Raw genomic sequence first — 23,137 nt, 5'->3', positions numbered from 1 at the left:
TTTTCTTATTTATTTCTGGAATAACCTATAGCTCCGTAGCTTACTCTGTGTATAACTGTGTGTTTGTGTGTGTTTATAAAATCTTTTACTTCTTTTGATCTTTTTGAAATCAAAAGTTCACTCAAACCTCAAATCCTTAGAGAAATGATTGATTCAACTTGCTCCTCCATCTAAAAAAGTTATTAACGTTCTATAGGTCCTCACTACTCAAAGTGTGGCTCCCTGAACAGCAGCATCGACCTCACGTGGGAACTTGTAAGAACTGTAGACCCTCAGGTTCCACCCTAGACCTACTGAACCTGAATCTGCATTTCAACAAGACCCCCAGGAAATTCTTGTGTCCATTAAAGTCTGAGAAGCACCACTCATGGCCATGTTATGTCACTCAAAAGGTATATTTTCCTTCATTCACCCAAACACTGATCGGGTGCCTCCTATGTGCCAGGCACTACGCTGAGTACGGGGGCACAAAAGAGGAATGAGGTATCTATTGTATCCTGGAGGAGCTCACAGGGAGGAAGCATGCAGGAAAATAAATACTGACAACGTCTCTGATCTGGGTAGGAATAAAGTTCTATGGGAGCAGGCAGGAAAACTGGAAAGAAGACTGAAAGGAGATGACAAAGGACCTGGTGTGTTTGTACAGCCCAAAGGAAGTTGTGACCTGTCGTGGAGTGAAATGATCAGATTTGTGTTTTTGAAAGCATGCTGGAGATGGAGATAATGGGAAGAAAAGTCGCAGGGGACTAACTAGAAGTAGCAATAGATTCTGAGGGTCTGATTATATGTCATTGTCAGCAAAGGTGGAGAAACTGGGTGGCAAAATTTGAAAGCTATTTCTAAAGTCAAGTAGACATGGTGGAGAGTGAAAATGGAAATGGAACAGTCTCCTTGCTTCTGGCATGGGAAGCTGGGTGCTTGGATATACCTTTCACTGCAGAGTGGCTATGTGGATGTCAATATAAAGATGGAATGTTTCAGAATAGCCCACCCTCTCAAACACATTGCTACGATAGGCGGGCTGTCTGGCTTCTGTACAGATTTGAGGTATCCAATCAGTTAGATTGTTTCTGTCTCACCGGAACCTGTTACTTACTGGGAGAGACACGATGTGAGCACGATGCTAATGAGGTGAAGACTGTGGGTCCTTTGGGTCCAGTTTTCACTTCCTGGTGTAGGTGGGCAATGGTAGTTATTCGCATTCCAGCCAGCCACCTCCCTGGGTACAAGGAGCCCTGAAGAACCAGTGGAAGGAGTTAGCCCAAATCCATCCCTGCTGTTAGAGAAACAAAAGTAACTCCCCAGTAATGGTAGCTCAAGAGCTGTCTATCTATAAACAAAGAACACAGCAGAGTAGACAGAAGCATAGACATGTGGGTGGGGCAGACAAATGTTGGAAAGTCCTGGTTTGAGTCACTTACAAATCTGACTGTGATGGAAACTAATCAGTTTAAAGGCAAGCATATTTTCATATGAAAACACATTTTGCTTTCCTCCAATCTAGTTATTTTCACAGCTGTTCCATGAACAACAGATTTTTTAAAAGAATTGTTTTTAATTAATAAATATTTTGAACATATACTATATGCATATCACTTTTTTTAAGTTGGACAGCATGAAAATGTATACGGAAAAAAACAAGTTTTCCTCCCAACAGTGTTCCCTAAGTCCCCAAGTCCCCCTCCCTTAGAAGAAACCCCTGTTACCAGTTTCTTGTATATTCTTAAGATAGTCTATGGCTTTTTAAGTGTGTGTGTGTGTGTGTGTTTGTGTGTGTGTGTGTTCCTCTTTAAAAATAATCAAGGGCCTCTCCCATCTCCCAAAAGATAACTTTCTAGGGAAAGTACTAAATGGCTCTTACTTCTTTTAATTATTTTGCCAGAAAATTGCCTCCCTGGAATATGCTGCCCAGTGCAATTATCTGAGTAATGAAATTAAAAGAGAAGTAGCACAGGGTGACTACCCCTCTAGGTAGGTTGAAAATGCTCCCAAGTGCTTCAATGGTGGTCCCCTTATTCTAGCTCTATTTTTCTTTTTGAGACAGTCTTGCTCTGTCACCCAGGCTGGAGTGCAGTGGCGCAATCTCGGCTCACTACAACCTCCGCCTCCTGGGTTCAAATGATTCTCTTGCCTCAGTCTCCAGAGTAACTGGGATTACAGGTGAATACCACTGCACCCAGCTATGTTTTGTATTTTTAGTAGAGACAGGGTTTCGCCATGTTGGCCAGCCTAGTCTGGAACTCCTGACCTCAGGTGATCTGCCCACCTCAACCTCTTATTCTAGCTCTTTTATGAAAGACAATTCAATGTGTGAAAGATGTTCAAAATGCAAGCTTATAAAACATTCAATCTACCATACAGTTTCCTCTTTTAAAGTAATAACTACACTCAGACGCAACTACAATATCATTTTAGAGCACTACCTTCAATACAAGGGTGGAGATTTTTTCCAAAAAGTTAATTATTGTACCATTTATATGTATTTCTTTGAAGTCTGCTTTTGTCATGACATAGCCTTAGTAAATTTTTTTAACATTCGTTTGATACTTACCATGTTCAAGCACCTTGTATCTTATTTCTTAATTTATTTTTTAATTCCAATGCTTTTTTAAAAAGTAACTTCTGGCCAGGTGAGGGTGGCTCACGCCTGTAATCCCAGCACTTTGGGAGGCCCAGGTGGGTGGATCACCTGAGGTCAGGATTTCAAGACCAGCCCGAGCAACATGGTGAAACCCCGTCCCTACTAAAAATACAAAATTAGCTGAGCATGGTGGCGTTTGCCTATAGTCCAAGCTATTTGGGAGGCTGAGGCAGGAGACTCATTTGAACCCTGGAGGGGGAGGTTGCAATGAGCCAAGATCGTGCCATTGCACTCCAGCCTGGGCAACAAGAGAGAAACTCTGTCTCAAAAAAATAAAATAATAAAATAAATAAGTAACTTCATTTCTTGTTGTAAAAGTATTAGTATTATATACATCCTTTGAGCTGGAGCTGCAGGGTAAAATACTAATAAAGAAAAAAAAAAAAAACAAGAATCACCCACAGCACCCCATACAGATAACCCTGTGTGTGTGTGTGTGTGTGTGTGTGTGTGTGTGTGTGTGTGTATCCTTCTAATCTTTTCCCTGTGGGATGGTACATACTACTATTTTGCAACTTTTTAAATTAAAAAATCCTGTTATTAAATTTATGGTAGAGTATTTGAAAATACATAAAAGAATAATGGAGACAATAAAAAAAAAAACTTTGGTAATTCCATCATCCCTGTCCTTTCCCAAATACATCATGAATAGCATTCATTTATTCAACATATAGATAGAGAGAGAGGATATTTGCAAGGTAGCAGAGGAAGAGGCAAAAGCTATCCCTTTGTTCCTGGAGCAGTCTATATTAGAAAATATTCTACAAATCTTCTATTTCAGAGCTATGCTATGCTATAATTTATTTAACCATTCCCCTATTTTTAGGCACTTGGTCCATAAATTGGTTGGGAATCAAATTTTTTTGATTTTATAATATTTTAGAAATATCTTCATTTACATAGTCTTTCCAACAACCTTTCCTATCATTGGATGTTTCAGGTGTTTTCCAGGGTTTTTCATTTTGTTTTGTTTTTGCCTTTATTAACTAATGGCACAGCAGTCAGCAAAAGCATACATGAAACTCTATCGAATAGTTTTTTTCCTCTTTCAAAAATAATTTTTCTTAAGCTATTATTTGAGAAATTATTTCTCACATTATTAAAGGAATACATTCTCCATGTAGAAGCTTTGGAAAATATGAAACATTATAAACAATAAAACAGAATCAAAACACCCATAATCCCACAACCGAGAGATAATAGCTACTTATATATTGGTTTGTTTCCTTCTAGCTTTTTAAAAGTACACGTACAAAATACATCTAAAACTTTTATTTTTCACAAAATTGAAAAAACTGAATTTACAATTTAACTTAATGTCATTAAACATTCAAAAACATGATATTTAACATTTTTATTTGGAAATTATTTCAAATTTATAAATAGTTGCAAAATTAAAATCCTACAGAAAACATCGGTATACTCTTTACCCCATTAACATTGAGCAATTGACCAATTGTTAACATTTTATCCCATTTGCTTTATTATTGGCATGTGTGCTCTTGCCTTCATTCTCTCATGCACAGCCTTTCTTCACTGAGCCATTTGAGGGTAAGTTGCATATGTCATGGCCCCTTACCCCTAAATACTTGAATATATTTCCTAAGAATAGGGATATTCTCTTAGATAGCCACAGTTCAGTTTTGTGAATTGACCCAGTCGTGTCCTTTCTAGCATTGTTTTCCTCCAATGCAGGATTCAGTCTTGAGGTTAGTAGTCACATCTCTTTTGCTGCTTTTAATATGAAACATTTCCACTGTCTTTGCCTTTTACAATATTGACATGCTCTTTTAAAATAAGATTGTTCTCTTTTCATGTTTACCTGATGTTTCCTCATGATTAGTTCGAGGTTGTGCTTTCTTACCCAGAAAGCTGCATAGATGACAGTGTCGTTTTTTCGGGGGATCACATCTGAAAGCCCACAGTGTCTGTCTGTCCCTCACTTAATTGGTGAGTTAATTTTGATCACTCAATCAAGGTGATCAAGGTATTGTCTGATTTCTCTACTGTATAATCACTGTTTTATTTCCTTCCTTACAACTTATAAGCAGGCTATGGGGAAATGCTTAAAGATCATGCAAATGTCCTACCCTTCATCAAAATTCCCCATAGATTTAGCTGCTATTGATTCTTGCCTGATCTAATCTTTGTCATCATGGTTTTAAAATGATTTTCCCTCTCTAGGACTCCTGCCATGTTTAACGGTCAGCCTTTAGCTTTCTACAGTAAACAAGAGCCTTCCTTCTCTCTCACTATCCATTTATTATTGGAGTGGACTCAGGCGTTCCTTTTTTTTCCAGTTTACAATTCATTACTGTATTTAACTCTTTTGGTGCTAAATTGTCCCAGATTTGACTGATGAGAGCCCTTTCATTCTGACTCCTGTGTCCCTGTGACATGCTCACATTTTCTTTTTAACTTTCTGGCATCATAAGATGTTCCAAGCTCATTTGGTACATATTCTGCCCCAATCCTAGAATGTACCACTTCTTTGATGAGCCCTGGTTTATCCTGGTAGGGAACAATGTTAGAGTCCAAGATGGCCTGGGCGCTAAGTGTGCTCATGGCTATTAGGGTAACTTTGGTTTTCTACCCTTTCAGACAAAGCCAGGAAACGGATACATATACATTTATTTACACACACATACAAATATACGTATACACATTCATACATACATAATATCCATGTACACATAAACATGCTTATATATATGCTCATGTACGTACTTCTAAACTCATTAGTTCATACTAGTACCTCCACCTCCAATTGCAATATACCCTCAGAGGATTTTTTCCTGCCTTCCCCCATTCCCTATTTACATGTCTTTTCCTGCACAGTGAGGACTCTGGTACCCAGTAACCTACCTCTCTCCCTCTCTCTTTCTCTCTCTCTGTCTGTCTCTCACACACATTTACTCATTTGCGCAATCCTGTAATACATCTAAAATCATTTCAAAATTGCTTTGCCCATACCCATAAACTAAACAAACCTGTTTAAAACTGCTTTAGTTAAGATTCTTTTGCAGTTCTCTCTCCCCACCCCATCCGCCATATCCACACCCCAGCATCACTTGGGAGCTTGTTAGAAATCCTATGGAATCAGAAACTGGCTGGAAACTCTGGCTTGTTACGTTTTAACAAGCCTGGAAGTGATTCTAATGCATGTTACAGTTTGATAAGCACACTCCAAAATATATTTTATGTGTATGTGTGTGTGCACTCCTGCCACGTGTTATTATGTAAAATAACACTTTAAACATGCTCTAAATGTAACAACCCTAAAACAAGCCCAGTACAAACTAATAGGGGTCCTGTCACAGCATGGGTGTGGAGGTGCAGAAATTAAAACAAAAACAACAAAAAACCTCTAGTTCTTTAGTTCATCTCTTGGTGCCAGCCCGGTGGATAATAAGGGGTGGCACAGAAACCTTGTTCTTCCTCTTTCTGGGCATGAGATACCCTTACTTGCCCACAGGGATGCCCTTCAGTCCCACAGCTCCCTCCCTCCCATGTTAGGCACTTGGCAGTAAATTCGGACAAGTCAAGATGAAGGAGGCCCTGTCAATTAGTGCTAAAAACTCACAGTCATTACTGTGATCTTTTCCTCCATTCTCACCCAACTTCCTCTTTCATCATAATCACAGAACAAAACCCTCTGCCTCCAGCAATGAACTCCGTGGACACTTCACACACATCTCGCTTTTTTTTTCCTCTGCCAGACTGTCTATGACAATCAATGCAGCTGGGTTTGACAAGCACAATTTCACTGTGGGGAGAGAGGATGGTTACCTGGGCCTTGCCCAATCCCACAGAAAGACCCCACAAAGCAGGCTTTCCTGGACCTGAAATCACAGGAATTACCTGGTATACTTCTCAAAGCACAGATTCCCAGGCCACTCCTAAAATTCTGATTTAGTCAGCCTGCGTTTTTGCCAAAGTATGGAGCAATTCCTTTGATCTTGGAAAGGTCTAAAATACAGTCCTAGGAGCAAGTGGCTCTCCAATTTATTGGGCATTCAAATTACTGGGAAGCTTGTTTAAAATATCTGCTTGTGATGGATGCACCAAACTCTCACAAATCACCACTAAGGAACTTACTTATGTAACCAAACACCACCTGTACCTCAATAACCTATGGAACAAAATTTTTTTTTTAAATTGTGATTATCAAAATTACATCTATTAATACCTGCTCAGTGTAAAAAAAAATCCAGACGTTACTTAACAGCATAAATAAGAATGCAAACAACATCTATAATCTCACCATTTAGGAAGAATCACAATTTATATTTTGGTATATATTCTTCTAAACTTTTTTCCATAGATACACACACACACACACACACACACACACTTGCTTTTTATGCAAAAATGAGATGATTCTATCTACGCAGTTTTGTCGTCTGCTTGTCCTTTTTGTAAGATAGGATGAATAGTTTTCCACTGCAATAAATATATATCTACATCATTATTCTTAATGGCTATAGAATTTTCTACTATATTTATTTGTTCATTTATTCAATAAACGTTCATATATAGACCAAGCACTGAACTAGATTCTGGGGATGTAGTCATAGGTAAGCAAGTCTTTGCAAACACAAATTTACCATAATTCATGAATTAACTCCCTATAGTTTTTACCACTATAAAAGGATCTATGATGAATGTGTACGTATATTTTTGAGCACTTGCCTGAAGATAGCCTTAGAATAAATTCCTAGAATTGTTAATTACTTGACCAAAAGTAAATATATTTTAATATTGATGTAAATGTAGATTGTGTTTCAGAACAGTTGTTCCAACTAATGTTCCCATCAAAAGTGCCTATTGCTCTTTATTCTTGTCAGCATTGAGGATTACTAAGGTTTTAAATCTTTGCCAATCTGATAGACGAAAAATCAAAATAAATGTTCTCTCTCATAAACTGACAGAGAGTTCATATCCTTTGCCGTGGATGTTCTTTTATTTCTGAGTGATTTGTATAAATAAATTATTGTGTATTTTACAACTGCTTCTCAATTTTTGTCTTTGGATTTGGTTTGTGGTATTTTTAAGCCATATTAAAGTTCATTTTTTTCCACGTTAAAAAATTAATTAGAAAACAAAATATCTGCTTGCGAACCTCACTCTCAGAGACAGTAGGTATAGGATGAGGTTCCAAAATGTGCATTGTGAACAAGCCACCCCTTTGTGCTCCCAGGCGATGGTGATATATTTGGGCCACACCTTTAATGGAGTTCACGCTCGGGACTCTCAGCCCTTGTTACTCAGAGTGCGGTCCTGGACCAGCAGCTAGACATCACCTGGGAGCTTGTTAGCTGGTCAGAATCTCAGGGCCTACCCTGGCCTGCCGAATCACAATCTTCCTCTTAACAAGATGTCCAGGTGATTTAAGTTTGAGAAGACTGATTTAGAGGAGTGGTTCTCAGCCTTGGCTAAGTATTAGAATCACCTAGGGAGCTTTCAAAAATCCCAGGCTTAGGCCTCTGCGAGACTGAATAAATCAGTATCTCTGGAGAAGGATCCCAGGCACAAGTGCTTTTAAAGTTTCTCAGTGGTTCCCATTTACAGAGAAGACTAAAAACTTCTGAGGGTCCTTTCAGTCTCTCCCATTGCAGAATGCAGGCCAGCCCTGAAGCCCAGGAGAAAGAAATGATGTCCTAACCCATGGATCCAGGGCTCTATAATAGCCAGAGGTCCTACTCAAAAAGCCCAGTGGCTTGGCAGTTGCCAGAAGAAAAAGAAACAAAATGGGATAGCATTTCACCTTATTTACAAAACATTCTTTGAGTCTTTCATCCCTTGAATTTGAACTTCTTCAAGACTATTCTGCTGGGGTCATCTCATGAATTTATTGTTAAGGTTTCTACCACACAGACTCTCTGGATATTTGCTGACATTATCCATAAATCTGATCCTATCTCCTCTCTATTTAAGGCAGATATGGACCAGTCACCACCCAGACTTAGCAAAGACGGACACAGACAGTACACCTCTGCCCTCTGGTACTCAGTGGCCCCACCTGAGCACCTAACCTTGGGAAAGGGGGGCTGATTACTTACTCCCAGCTAATTTCAATGTCCCACTCCAAATTAATTTCCTCTGCACCTTCTGCTCCTCCAGCTCTGTTGCTCCAGCCTGCTCCTTACCTGTCCCTGAGCTCCCTTCAGACCCAGTCATAGGAGTGGTGGCAATACCAAGGACTCAGCCAACCTTCACTGACTTCCCAGTCAGTGACATTTCAGATATATCCCCATATATACCCCATATATATCCCATATATTTCTGATATAACATTTCAGAAATATCCCCATGGTGCCATTAAACGACTGCAAAAATCACTATCCAGTAAAGGTATTAAGGCTGTCTCATGGAACTTCATTCTATGTACACATTTTCAAAACTTAAAAGACTTGTGTCTTTTGCATGTCTATTTTCTATGGAGCCACATCCAACTTGCTTTTCCAACAAGGGTGCTGAGTATGCCGAGGAAATAATCCATGGTCTAGTGTTACGGACTGTGTGAGAGAGATGGGTAGGTAACTGATTATATTGTGGGGAAGGTGCTCTGTGGGCACAAAAGACAACAACTCTCCGTAGAAGGGAGAGGGGATGGAGCAGGCTTAGCAGAAAAGAAGATGCTCGAGGTTGGCCTTCATTGCATAGGGAGTTTTTGTATGGAAAAGAGAAAAGGAAGGACATTCTGGATGCAGGAAACATCTTGGGCAAAGCAGTGGGTGTGTGGAGGTTCGTACCTAGGAATGACTTCTGAGCAGTGTGGCAGGAGTGATTGATATTGAGTGGGCAGTAGTAGGAGGTGACATGGGAAACGTGGTTGAGGCCAGAGTGTCAAGGTCCTTGAATATCATGGGAGATCAGCCGCCAAGGGCTTTCATCTTGGGCTTTTGGGAGACCCCTGTGAAACTAATTGTACAAAATGCGTGTCATGGGAAGAATAGCATTTACAGTTTGATTCTACGGACAACTTTCCAGAAAAGCAAACTAGGAAACCTTCACTCATTGGAAATTAATTAGAGAAAATGTCTGATGACTTAGTGAAAACTCAAGATTGTAGGTTTTTAAAAGAAATTCTGTTTTATAACTCTCAATTACTGTAAATACTATAAAGTAACATATACATCTATTAGAAAAACGAGGTCGATAAGCTAAGACTTACAATTCACAATAGGCATAGATGAGGTAAAAATAAGCAGGTAATTCATCAGGTATGCTTTTCATTTTGACTGTTTTGTGGAATCACCATTATAACTAGAGCATCCATATCACAGATTTCCAATTATTGGAGGCAAACTATTGAGAGTCTTTTTTAAGTGAGGGGTACTGATGTAATAAAACTCCAACTGATCAGCCATTACCAGAAGTTTAGGAATTTAGAATTCTTAAAGAATTTAGAAAAATCCTTCTTTAGTTTTAATTTTTAGTTATGGATGCATAATAGTTGTATATATTTATGGGGTACATGTGATATTTTGATACAAGCATACAATCTGTAATGATAAAATCAGGGTAACTAGGGTATCCATCACTTCAAGCATTTATCATTTTTTCATGTTCGGAACATTCCAATTCAACTCTTTTAGCGGTTTTGAAATACACAATAAATTATAATTAACTGTAGTTGCCCTAGAGCGCCACCTAACACTAGATCTTATGCATTCTATATAACTGTATTTTTGTACCCATTAAGCATCCCCTCTTTATCCCCCACTCCCCACTACCCTTCCCAGCCTCTGGTAACCATCATTCTACTCTCCATCTCCATGAGTTCAGTTTTTTTTTGTAGCTCCTACCTGTGAGTGAGAACATGCAATATTTACCTTTCTGTGCCTGGCTTATTTCACTGAACGTAATACCCTCCAGTTCCATCCGTGTTGCTGCAAATGACAAGATTTCATCCTTTTTATGGCTGAATAATATGTATATATGTATATGTACCACATTTTCTTTATCCATTCACCTGTTGATGGACACTTACATTGATGCCACATCTTGCCTATTGTGAATAGTGCTGCAATAAACATGGCAGTGCAGATATCCCTTCAATATACGGATATAAATCAAAATTCTTGAGCCAAACTTGCAGAAAAGAGCCATATTGCCCTTTGCTACAGACCAAACTAGCAGGTGCAAGGCTGCAGCTTCTCACTCCCCACCAGTTCCTTTGAAGCTGCAGTGCAGGGGGAGAGCTTCATGGAGGGAAGGGTCGGGTTGATGGGTGTCTCTTCCTGTGAGTATGAAAACTGATGAGCCTGTGCTCAGGAAAATGTGTGCACGTGAGCATGAATGGCCAGCAAGAGGACGATGCCAATGTCATTGGGTACTAAATGCATTCTTTCGACGAGAATTCTCAGCTACTATTCTAATTCAGGTTTAGCCTCTATCACAGGGAAAACAGAACAAGGGATGGAAGACAATGTTTGTGGAGAGAAGAACTGAGATAGTCTAGAGTCACACCAAAATAGCTGTTTGCAGGGTCAGAGAAAGCGAAAGCTGGTATGGTTCTGTTTCCCCGCAGTCTGTGCCTGAGGAGGAGCGGGGCCACACTTCCCGATGTCCTCCAGTGCTGTCATGGGGGCCTGCGCTGGCTGAAATCCCAGCTGTACCATTTTGCTGCTGGGGTGATGTGGGCCAGTCCCTTAACCTCGCCGAGCTTCAGGCTGCTCATTCGTCGACTAGCGAGAATAACAGCATCTCCCTCGTGCCCTTATTGTGAGGTCTGGTAAGGTGATTCATGAATGGGGCTTAGCTCAGGAGATGCTGTCCACCCCTCCCAGGCCCAGGCAACCTTGTCCAGGGTTCCCATCTCTCCTGGGATGCAGCTGTGGAGCTTCACCTGGAGAAGACAGGTCCATCACCACATTTGATTCACTGACTCAGGAAGGACTCCAGGCAGCAGACTATGGGATGACAGGATTCTGTCCTGGACACCTCCGCTAGGGAAGCAGACCAGGGGCAGGGAGAGGCTGCAGTGACTTCCCTGGCCTGGCTTTTGCCAAGGCCCTCTGCTCCCGCTCTTTCCTTTTCCATTGGCTGAGCTGCTTCCTTCAGCTTCTTCTCAAAGCTGATACACACAAGGAAACAGCCATCCCATGCTCCCCTGCACCCTTCCTGACATGAGGCTACTCCAGCCCCTCTCCCAGGCCAGCATGGGTGTGCTGTCTGCTATGCTACCAGAACTCCCTTTGTCTCAACTTCCATCCAGCCCACTTTCCTGGAAGGCCAAACTGCAGTCCTTTCAGCCACAGCAAGACAGGTCTGGCTGACAACTGACAACTGCTTGGCTGACCAACTGCTGCTGCTCTTTGGGTGTGAGTCCTCTGAGCTCCACTTCACCCGCTGCTTCAGGTTCTGCCCCCGTTTCACCATCCTGGAGAAAGTTTCCATGATGTGTTCACTGTTGCTGCCCTCTGCTTCCAGGGTCCAGTGAAGCTGGAGGCCCAAGTCCCCTACTAACCAGCCCACAGGCAACTTGCCTAACCTCTCTGACAGGGTTTCACCTACAAAAAAAAAGAAAGAATACCCATTTCTACCTAACCTGAGTTTTGTGGGGATCACATGGTAAGGTTTTATGGAGGTGTTTTAACCACTGTAAAGCAAGACACAAGGGTGAGTTACGGTGATTATTCCCCACTGGGAATGTCTACTCTTTGCATGTTCTTGTTAGGCCTTCCATGTGTGTGACCAGAAGAGTTTCCTTAGTTGCTCTGGCTACCCACAGAGACAGCAAACACAGCTCATGTCCGGCGGGTTGTTTGGGCTCCACTTCCCTCTGCTGGCCGTCAGTTTCCAGACAATCTGTGCGGGGCTTTGCTTCCCATGCAAAGGCTGTCCTTGCCCATATCAGTTAGAGCTCACTGGTGTTGCTTTGCGAATGGCACATTGGGCTGTGCCCTCTGAATTTGCCACTTAAGAGCTCCTTTATCCCCCAAACAACTGGGGATGCAGCTTATAAAAACATACACAGCACAGTAAGATCACTCAAGGCAAGGCAGATAACATTCAGCTCTAATCCTGACTGTCTCAGTCAATCCAATGGCTCTTTAATCTCCACAGTGTAGGTACTGGCCTGGAATACAGGCTCAGGAACAGTCCTGCCACGTTTACTTGCATAGCTCCCCCTTCATGTGTCTCTCCCCACCCCCACTGCATTTTACTGAAATCTGTTTATTTGTGTGCTCACTTGTCCACATATATTGTCTCTAAGAGTTTACTTTGAAAAACAGCTTCAGCTGACAAGAGAGGGTCTTCGGGGCTGAATGCACATGAACTACCTCTTGTCCTTTGCCACAGCCCAGAAAACGGTCTCTCTCAGTGGCAGGTAGGGGTGAGAGCAGAGGGCTCACCCCGTGTGCATGCCTGGCTGTCGCTGCTCTTACAACTTAATAGAGATGTAATTCACATACCATAGAATTCACCCATTTAAAATTATCCAGTCAGTCACAGAACTTTTCAACCACAGTCAATTTTAGAACATTTTCATCAGCCCCCAAAAAAGAAGCACCTTACCTATTAGTCACTCCCATTTCCCACCACCACCCCTTTAGCCATAAGCAACCACCAGACTGCTTTCTATCCCTATGAATGTTCACATTCTGGCCCACATGCTTTTTGATATTTTTGTTCCCTACCCATGAAGCCCCAAGCTCTCCTGAGCAGGGTTGGCAGGGATGTCATGGCCAAGCCCATCAGGAATCTGGGTAGCAGCCCTGGGCTGGCTCTTGAGAACTTCAAGATGTGTCTTGCCTTACCAGCACACCCCCATCTGACCCAGAGGCACTGGAGCAGCAAAGGGGCTGAGGGCCGCCTGGACGTTTCTCTTCTAAATCCAGGCCAGACCCCCCTTGCGTGACTCAGACATCACAGGCTTACCTGTGCAAGAACAGTTGGCCCTGCAGGCTGCTGAGGGGTTGCGGTTTTCAGCATCTACATCAGCCTTTAGGGTGAAGATGCTGCATCTCCAGCAGGCCCTTATGAAAATGCCAAGTTGTCTTTAGATGTCAAGGCAGTTTCATGGTGTCCTGGACATCTCAGCCCTTCCCCTTTACTGCTTTCTAGCCCACTTTCTCTGCGATGATGTTAGGACAACATACTCTAGGGCAGCTATTTCGAGGGAGAAAATACTTGGCTAGAGTCCAAGGACTCACAGAGAGCAAGCCACAGATGAGTGGATAAGCTGCCGGCACACAGCTCAAGCCCAGCTCTGTGGCCACTGATAGTTGTGTGATCTTGACCAAGTCCCTCACCTTCTTTGAGCTTAGTGTCCCCAGCTGCAAAATGGAATATGATGGCTTCTCTCACCTCACAAAATGGTACTAGGAATTAGTAAGATAATATCTTTTATGGTTTGAATGTGTCCCCCAAATTTCCTGTGTTGGAAACATAATCCCCAAATTCATAAAGTTGGTAGTATTTGCAGGTGCATATCCACGGAGCTGGGCCAGGGCTTGCATCTTCTGAGTCCAGGCTCATTTAAGAAGTTGTATCATAAGTTCATCTGGCTTTATTAATGCCTCCCAGGCCAAAATGTCTGTGCCCACATATTCCCAGACAAATTCTTGGCAGACTTTTGCATAATTCAATCAGCACTTTATACGTTGTAAAGTCCTTTGTATCGTTAAGTCAGGAAAATGGATATAAGTTGGTATACAAATGCTTGAGTGACAACTGATCCTAAGATGTTACTACATACTATGTTTTATAAAGTGTGTTCTAAGACAGGGCTTCTTAAACTCTAGGTAGTGAAGGACTAGTTTGTTGGTTTGTTTCTAACTTCCATCTGTCCTGAATGAATAATTTTGATAATACAATAAAAAATATATTACTAGAAAAATAATCACACATTTGAATGTTGCAGCAATGTCAAACTGCCATAAACATTTCTAATTGCTTATTCTCAATTTTTTGTACTGACCTTGTTGCAGGTCAGTAATGGTTCACAGACCAGCACAGGTCTGCCAATCCTGTGGCACACAAAGTCATGCTCTGACTTTTACCATCTTTCAGGCCTACTTCTACCTCCTCCATAGTACTCACTTCCGGTGACCTCACCCATAAACATCAAAGTCTGATACGAGCCCCTGCTGCCCTTTGCCAGTGCATCCTATAGATCTGTCTGCTTGCCCACCCCCATGGAGGTGACTCAAAATGGGTCTTCATCATCAGTACTATCTTTCACCAACAAGGGCCATCTCCTTCCACTTAATCCAGTTCACTGACAAGTATTTCTCTATTTTTAATGGAAACCGTACCCCTCCATAAAAAATATTATATTCACATAAACATGTGTGTTGCTGTTCCCCAAGCAGCACTACTTCTTGTCATACTCCTTCTCTCTCTCTCTCTCTCTCTCTCTCTATATATATATATATATATATATATATATATATAGTGTCTATAGACACTATATATACTCACATGGACTCTCATAACCTCCAATTGGGAGTTTCCTACCTTACGATGGTAAGGTAGGAATTACGATGGGTAATCTCTACTCTGAAATCAACTCCGTGGAAATTTCAGCTCTCACAGCTATGGTCTGGTGAAAGCTTCTAGAAGTATGACTTGTTTCTATAGGTTGCTCCTCCTAGCCTCCTCTGGTCATTCAGTGACTCTCAATAAGCTTTAGTCTACTCTCCACTTTACTGATATCTCTGCTTTCTTTTTCAGCACCTCCAACTTTGGCAGCATTTCCTCCAGATCTAATCACATCCACTTATTCGCAGACATACCTCTGTCCCATACCCACATGGATACTGATCTGCCCTTACAACCAGGCCCTAGGCCAGGGTGTCCTGGAGATACAGAGTGAGTCAGCCAGGGTCCCTGCTCCAAGAGAACCTCACTCCCCAGGTTCTGGTATTGTAACGTCTACGGTACTTGAGGTCCCGGGGCAGGAACTTCCAAACTGCATTTCCCCAACATTAATATTGTATAAGACATTAATTGACAGTCTCCACCAAAAAGGGTTCTGGGGTCAAACAAATTTGAGAAACAGAATTAGGTGTGCTTACATATATTATGAATCCTGAGGAAGAGGCAATATATAATAGATTTTTTTAAAATGTCCTTGATCTGCAAACCATCTTTTCAAGGAACCCGTGTTTGAGAGAGTATCATTCTTCTGATGCCATTTGGGAAATGCTGGCTCAGGGGTAGCTTCAGCAGACAGTCCTGCCAAATGCCAAGGACCAGACTGAAGTCATTCAAACATATAATCTGGCTAGATGGAAGATGAATATCTCTTTCTGATTTCCCTTAGCTCTGCCTTTTGAATGATAAATAAGTCAAGTCTGCACCCAGTGCTCTGTTATTTACTTTCCCGTGGGTGTGTGTTCTGTGTAATTTACCATCTAGAGACCTAATGACTTCCAAGTCTATATTTCTAGCCCAGACCTCTTCCCTGAACTCCAGATCCCATACATCCTGCTGTCTGCTGGACAACCACCTATTGGAGATCTTTAACAGAATGTCCAGCAAACACATCCAATGCAATTTGTTCCATATAGAAGTGGTTACTACCCTCATAAAACTCATTCTCCCTCTGTATTTCCTAATGGCCCCATTGCTATCATCCAACCAGAAACCCGGCAGGTGTTCCAGACTACACCTTCTTAGCCAAGTACTCAGTAAGTCTTCTTGATTTGACCTCCCAAGAAGTTCTTCTCCATTCTCAACTGCCATCGTCTAATTATGGGTCCTCATTACAGTGGTTTTCTTTTCTTTTTTGGAGATGGAGTCTCGCTCTATCACCCAGGCTGGGGTGCAGTGGTGCAATATCAGCTGACTGCAACCTCCGCCTCCCAGGTTCAAGCAATTCTCCTGCCTCAGCCCCCCGAGTAGCTGGGATTACGGGCGCCCACGACCATGCCCTGCTAATTTTTGTATTTTTAGTAGAGACAGGGTTTCACCGTGTTGGCCAGGTTGGTCTCAAACTCCTGACCTCAAGTAATCTGCCTGCCTCGGCCTCCCAAAGTGCTAGGATTACAGGCATGAGCAACTGTGCCTGGCCCTACGGTGGTTTTCTGACTTCTATTTTAGGTCTGTTTCTCTGCAAAACAGACTCTGAGTTTCTGAGATGCGCAAGCAGAAAGGTTTTTGGAGCAAGTTAAGGAGAATAACTCCCCTGGGGGTGGTGAAGGAAGTAAGATTGGGCAGAAGGAGGAGTTGAACAGCAATGTAGGTGCAAAAATACCCTCAACCAATTATATGGAGTGCTCTTGAACCAGATGACTCTTTAGAGTTGTCTCACTTGATGCAAGGGGTTGGGTTGAAGGTCCTTAAACCAACTCATTTCCACTCTCCTAGACCACCACCTTCCATAACCCCATCTCCTACACCCCCCCCCACCCACCTCCACTAGATATGGGCAAACCCCCACCCCACCCCAGGGTGGCATAACCTTTGGCCAAGGGCGATTCCAAGAATGGACCTCACCTGAGAGCCACCTGTCACCAAACCCTTCCAGCAGCTGGAGGAACGAGTGCCTCAGTCCTGAAGGGGGATCTGGGTGGTAGACCACAGCACCGACTGTAGCATTCTTGTTCCTAATCTTGCTGCTTTCCAGTTCTCCCTCCACAACGCCACCAGAGGGGTTTTTCTAAGCCCAAATGTAATCACACTACACCCTTACTCATACCTCTCCATACCTCCTCCTTACTTACGAGATGATTCATATCTGATCTCTGTCTAAGCACGAAGCCATCTCCCACAGCCTTTCCTTCTTGTGTGCCCTCTTGCCTCACAAATACCAATCTACTAATACTTATCAATCCTTCACAGTGCTTCTCCCTCTGCAGGGAACGAGCTTTCCCACTCTTCCCACTCCTCTCACTAGCAAGCCTCCATTTATCCTTTAGGGCCCATCTGAAGCACCTTCTCTATAATGCCTTCCTGAATATCTTCAAGCATTAGACTCTGTACACTCTTTTTACACTCTTGTAGTTAATTGCTTATATGCAGTTATTTGCTTAAATCTGGCATCCTTAAGAGCAAAACCTGCGTTGTAGTCTTTTTATTTATTTATTATTTATTTTATTTTATTTTATTTTATTTTTTTTTTTTCAGATGGAGTCTCGCTCTGTCGCCCAGGCTGGAGTGCAGAGGCACGATCTCAGCTCACTGCAAGCTCCACCTCCCGGATTCACACCATTCTCCTGCCTCAGCCTCCCGAGTAACTGGGACTACAGGCGCCCGCCACCGCGCCCAGCTAATTTTCTGTATTTTTAGTAGAGACGGAGTTTCACCATGTTAGCCAGGATAGTCTTGATCTCCTGACCTCATGATCAGCCCTCCTCAGCCTCCCAAGTGCTGGGATTACAGGCGTGAGCCACCGCGCCCGGCCTTGTATTCATTTTTAAGTCAATGAATCAGCCATCGGCATCAGTATTGTATGAGGCTGTGTCTACAGGGGCTGACTCAAACTAACTAGAGTTGACTTTAGTCATTTTTTTCTGGGACTTAATCTGGGTGCCCAGTGAGGGCTGTAGGCCCCTGTGAGGAGGAACTCTATTTGGAGACTCTCACCTGGCTCAGGATGTATATAACGCGAGGCTCTGAAGGAGTTGGGCATTTAATAACCCTGCCCATTAGGTTGATGCCGCCCCCCATGGTGGGCAAGAAGCATAGCAAGTGACCTACAGGACATGTTACAAAAGGCCATAAGGCCTGCCTTGCCTACAAATCTCTCTTTCATGACTGAGCCCTCCCTTCATGTTCATTCTGAAATTCTCACTCCTATATTTACTAATAGTTGGATCAGTGGCCCCGTAAGTGGGGTGAATACACTCCGGAGCCTGGGCAAGCAGATGCATCTCTAGAAGAGAATTTCATGTCTATTTTTATTTTATCCCTTTAAAAATTTTAATATTGTGGGCTGTGGGCAGTGGCTCACACCTCTAATGGGAGGCCCAGGTGGGCAGATTGCTTGAGCCCAGGAGCTCAAGACCAGCCTGGGCAACATGGTGAAACCCCATCTCTATAAAAAATACAAAAAAAATAGCCGGGTGTGGCAGCACGCACCTGTAGTGCCATCTACTCCAGAGGCTGAGGTGAGAGGATCGCTTGAGCCCAGGGAGGCAGAGGTTGCAGTGCACTGAGATTGCACCACTGCACTCCAGCCCGGGCAACAGGGTGAGATCCTGTCTCAAAAAAAAAAAATGTTTTTGTATTGTGTATGTTTTATAATGTGCACAATACAGTAGTCTACTAACACATGTATATGATTTATAAATAAATAATATAAGGGAATATATACTCAGAACTTTTTTTTTACTAAGTAGCACATTGTTTTAAAAAATTGGAGCCCTCTGGATTGGACTGTAAAGCCTTGAGCCCTCTCCAGCCTTCACCTATGAGCTCTGCAGCTGATCTGTTGCTGAGCTAATTTCTACCAATGGGCACCTAAAGTTTTACAGGAACTCTGAAGTCCAGAATCTACCCAGCTGGGAATGAAAGGGAGGGGGAGGCTGAGGAGAGCACAGAGGCTGAATCTAGCCAGAGCTGGTGAACCATCAGGTAAGGAATTGAGAACCTGGAATACACAGAGGCATGTGGTGAAGCAGAGGGCAGCAACAGGCAGGAGAGCAATGGGAGGGATGCGATATGGAAGAGTGGCAATCCCTCCCTCCACCACAAAGCATGCTCCATCCATCTTCCACTATGGTGGGGATGAGAGGTACAGTCAGCCAGATATAAAGGTGGCAGTGGCAGCTCTAGAACACCTACATACGGGGCTAGGAGGCAGCAATCTGATGGCAGTGAGGGCATAGGAGCCTTGTCTTAAGGCTGCATATGCATATCAGAGCACCTGGGTTATGTGGTTATTTGTGGATGGTTGTGGGGATTGATTGATGGTGGAGACTGGGCGGAGGGGCGGTGTGCATTGTTACCAGTGCAGCCCTGAGAGTCCTTTAGCAGGTGGAAACTAGTGAGCCGCATTAGGATGGAAAGAGAATTATGGCATCTAAAATCAGGAGAGACCCTGATCTGGCGCCAAACCCTGGGGCCTGAGGGCTGCATTGGGATGATATGTTAGAACAGCTCTAGCAGCCAAAAAGCATCTTGGTAATACAGGACCAAACATGCATGGGTAGGGAATGGGCCCCTCAGTGGGAGACCAGGTAAGGGATGAGGGGGACTCCAAGAGCATGGCTTGCAAAAAGGAGGCACAGAGAGAACCCAGAGATGAACATGGCTAACTTGGCAGGTTTAGTCTCAATGTCGAGGAAGAGTGGTTCACACCTCCACAGTTCCCGGTTCCACTAGAAAATCGGTAGAAGACTGATGGCCATGATAAAAAACTATATACTGAACTTTCTTATATACAGATTTTCCTGGAAAATAAAAAAGATCAGAAGGGAAACAAATGCAATTCCTTTCTACTATGTTTTCAGACTCTGATTAGGCTCTTAATATTCTATGGGCAGCAGACTATAAACCCTTTGAGGGCTATAACTGCTTCTTGCTGACAAGGCATTGCATTTGTACAGTTAGCATAAACTTTTACGTACACTATTTCATACCACAACACGGCAAGGTGGGTATTCTTGTATGCATTTTGCAGATAAAGAAACAAAAGTTCAAAGTGATAAGTTCATTTAGCCAGAAACTTACATTCTACAGGTGAGGAATCTGAGGCCCAGATGGAGTTAACTGACTCACCCAGGACAAAGAGCAAATACTCATCAAAGCCACAACCCACGCCCAGGCCTCACAGAACTTCACCTATATCCCAATTCTCCATTCTCGTATTACACTTTCCTCCCAGCCCCCCATGGTGCTTAAAGCAGAGGTCAGCAAACAGAAAGCAGGCCATGAGGAATGGCTAACAAATTTTTATGAGCTCTGTCTTTCTTCCTCTTGATTCTCCCCTAGATCATTTGTTCTAACATCTTCTGTGTTTCTTCACAGCATGTAAAAGGAAAGAACAAGAACATGGGAAGGATAGAGGCAACACACCCAAAAAGCCCAGGTTGGTCTTCACAGATGTCCAGCGTCGAACTCTACATGCAATATTCAAGGAAAATAAGCGTCCATCCAAAGAATTGCAAATCACCATTTCCCAGCAGCTGGGGTTGGAGTTGAGCACTGTCAGCAACTTCTTCATGAACGCAAGGAGGAGGAGTCTGGACAAGTGGCAGGATGAGGGCAGCTCCAATTCAGGCAACTCATCTTCTTCATCAAGCACTTGTACCAAAGCATGAAGGAAGAACCACAAACTAAAACCTCGGTGGAAAAGCTTTAAATTTAAAAAAAAATTTTTAAAAGACCAGGACCTCAAGATAGCAGGTTTATACTTAGAAATATTTGAAGAAAAAAAAAGTGTTATTTATAGTCCAAAGAAACCAAAGACTTAGCTCACCTGCATTCTGACTTTGTTTGGAGACACACACTTCAGCGGGGCGGCGACTTGGCAAGACAAATGATGAGCAGGAAAACACCACTGGATCTCACACCTTCAATCCATGACCATCCTCGCTGTGCTTGGCTGTTTAGTGGTTTGGAGCATAGTGATTTTGAGCCATTGAGCGGACATCTTTTAAGATCGAACTTTCTCATCTGTTCTACCATGCCACGAAGGTGTATGATGTCTCAGTACTGTGTGTGGGTGTGTGTGCATGTGTGTGTGCGTGCACGTACACACACACGCACACACACACACAACCACCACCACCAGTGGTTAGAGACTTAGGCAGAGCTGGTCTTCAGAAGTGGTTGTGCTATAGGAGTGCAACCAACATGGTATGGGGTTGTCTGAGTTCATTGGATTAGTGATTTTGCTCGTCTAGCCTAGCGTTTGAACCTGCCAGGCCCGCAACCTAAATGCAGATTCAAACCCAGCAAAGAAAATTTGAATGACACCTAAACCAGTGCATTCTCTTTGTTTGTTAAGGAATGTTCAGATATTTTTTAAGAAATGAAACAAGAGTCCATCCATTTAAAAAATCACCTAGGTACCAAAGAACACACTTAATATTATAGTGCAGGTATTTTATTGCAATGATTTTAATAACCAAAGCTATTTTTACACAAGATACTATGTAAAGTTATACGTATGAACTGATCTAGCTGTAATACACATGCCACATAGAATCATGACTATTATTTATGACTCTTGAAGCATTTGAAATATGAGTTTTCAGAACTGGCAAGAAAGAATGTAGCTTCAGGGAAGCAATTAATATCATGGCAGAGAGGTCGATGCAGTACACGTGTACATCCAGATGGCACACTCCTTTTCAGGATCCATAAATGTCACTAAAGTAGAGAGATAGACATGATTCCATAATCTGTTCCTAGCTGAGAAAACCTGAGGATCTTTCCAAAGTAGGACCCCATTTTTACACTAGAAAACTAAGTTTAACAGGGAAAGTAACTAAATTAGAAAATTCGTTCAAAGTAATGCTTTTTATAAAAGGTCACTAAATGAAGAACTATCCTTAGATTAATTGACTTATATTTGCTTTATGCATTTGGCACCAAAAACCTCTTTTAAATACTTTACAAATACAAATAAAGTAAAAAAAAAAATTATTATTCAAATGAACTATTCAGTACTTATAAGTATCCTAAAAAGTAATCAAACTAACTTATTGCCAATTCCAGAAATTTTATCACTTGGACATCAGTAAAACAGCAGAAATGGTAGAATTGGTGGAACTGCATAGAAAAAGCCAGTGTTCTGGTGGATGACAAGACTTTTGATCTATTGGTATTAATCAATTTATTGAACTAAGAATAGCCTCCAAAGCATTCTGCATTCTTTCTTGCTACTGCATTAAGCTGGAAATTTTATAATATAGATTTTGCTCTCTAACAGGGACAGATTAAAAACTAGACCTGAGCTTACAAATACAAAATTTTAAATCTCTATTTTTCCAAATCACTTAACCAGAACTGTAGAAATCAAAGCCAAAAAAAAAAAAAAAAAAAGAAGTTGTATTAGTGGTACCCCAGTGAATCACTAGATTCCCAGAAAAATTCTCTCTGAATTCAGTTGGACTGTAACTTATGTAAGTGGATGCCTATTATGCCATTAGGTAAAGAATTGGATATTCTTAGTTAATTACCACCCCTACTTAGAACTATAAAATTAAATGTTATCCTAATGATAAGTTGTTTTATTGAGATTCATTAAAAATGCCAAAGAATAAAACTGAACCATCTTGACACAAAACATAACTCCTTAGCATCAAATCTCAGCACCTTGTCTAGGTCTGTAACAGGCAGGCAACTAGAGAGGTGAAGCAAAACGAACAAGCCATCTATCTGTGTCTCCTTCATGTCTGCTGCCGAATGAGAAGAGGAAACCAACATATACTTCTCTTTTGATGAAATACTGCATTTGCCTTGACATGTTTTGTCTTTTTTAAAAAATTTCACCCACAATTCCAGCTTAAAAATTTCCCTTCTAAATATGGCACAATTATAGTTCAGCTATTGAAAGAGACCGTTTAAATGGCCAACCTTCAAGATTTA

At 42.1% G+C, this 23,137-nt stretch overlaps 1 protein-coding gene across 1 annotated transcript in view; it reads left to right on the top strand.

Moving 5' to 3' along the window:
- Window positions 1-20,906, top strand: part of ONECUT1 (one cut homeobox 1) — a 33,662-nt gene extending 12,756 nt beyond the window's left edge. Inside the window, exon 2 of the mRNA XM_025390556.1 lies at window positions 20,570-20,906. Coding sequence (XP_025246341.1) covers window positions 20,570-20,862 — 293 coding nt within the window. The 3' untranslated portion in view covers window positions 20,863-20,906. The remainder of the gene's footprint in view (window positions 1-20,569) is intronic.
- Window positions 20,907-23,137: the final 2,231 nt, after the last annotated feature.

This window comes from Theropithecus gelada, chromosome 7a (genome assembly GCF_003255815.1).
Source record: "Theropithecus gelada isolate Dixy chromosome 7a, Tgel_1.0, whole genome shotgun sequence".
Taxonomy (NCBI): Eukaryota; Metazoa; Chordata; class Mammalia; order Primates; family Cercopithecidae; genus Theropithecus; species Theropithecus gelada.
This window is presented reverse-complemented; position numbering and strand designations above follow the sequence as displayed.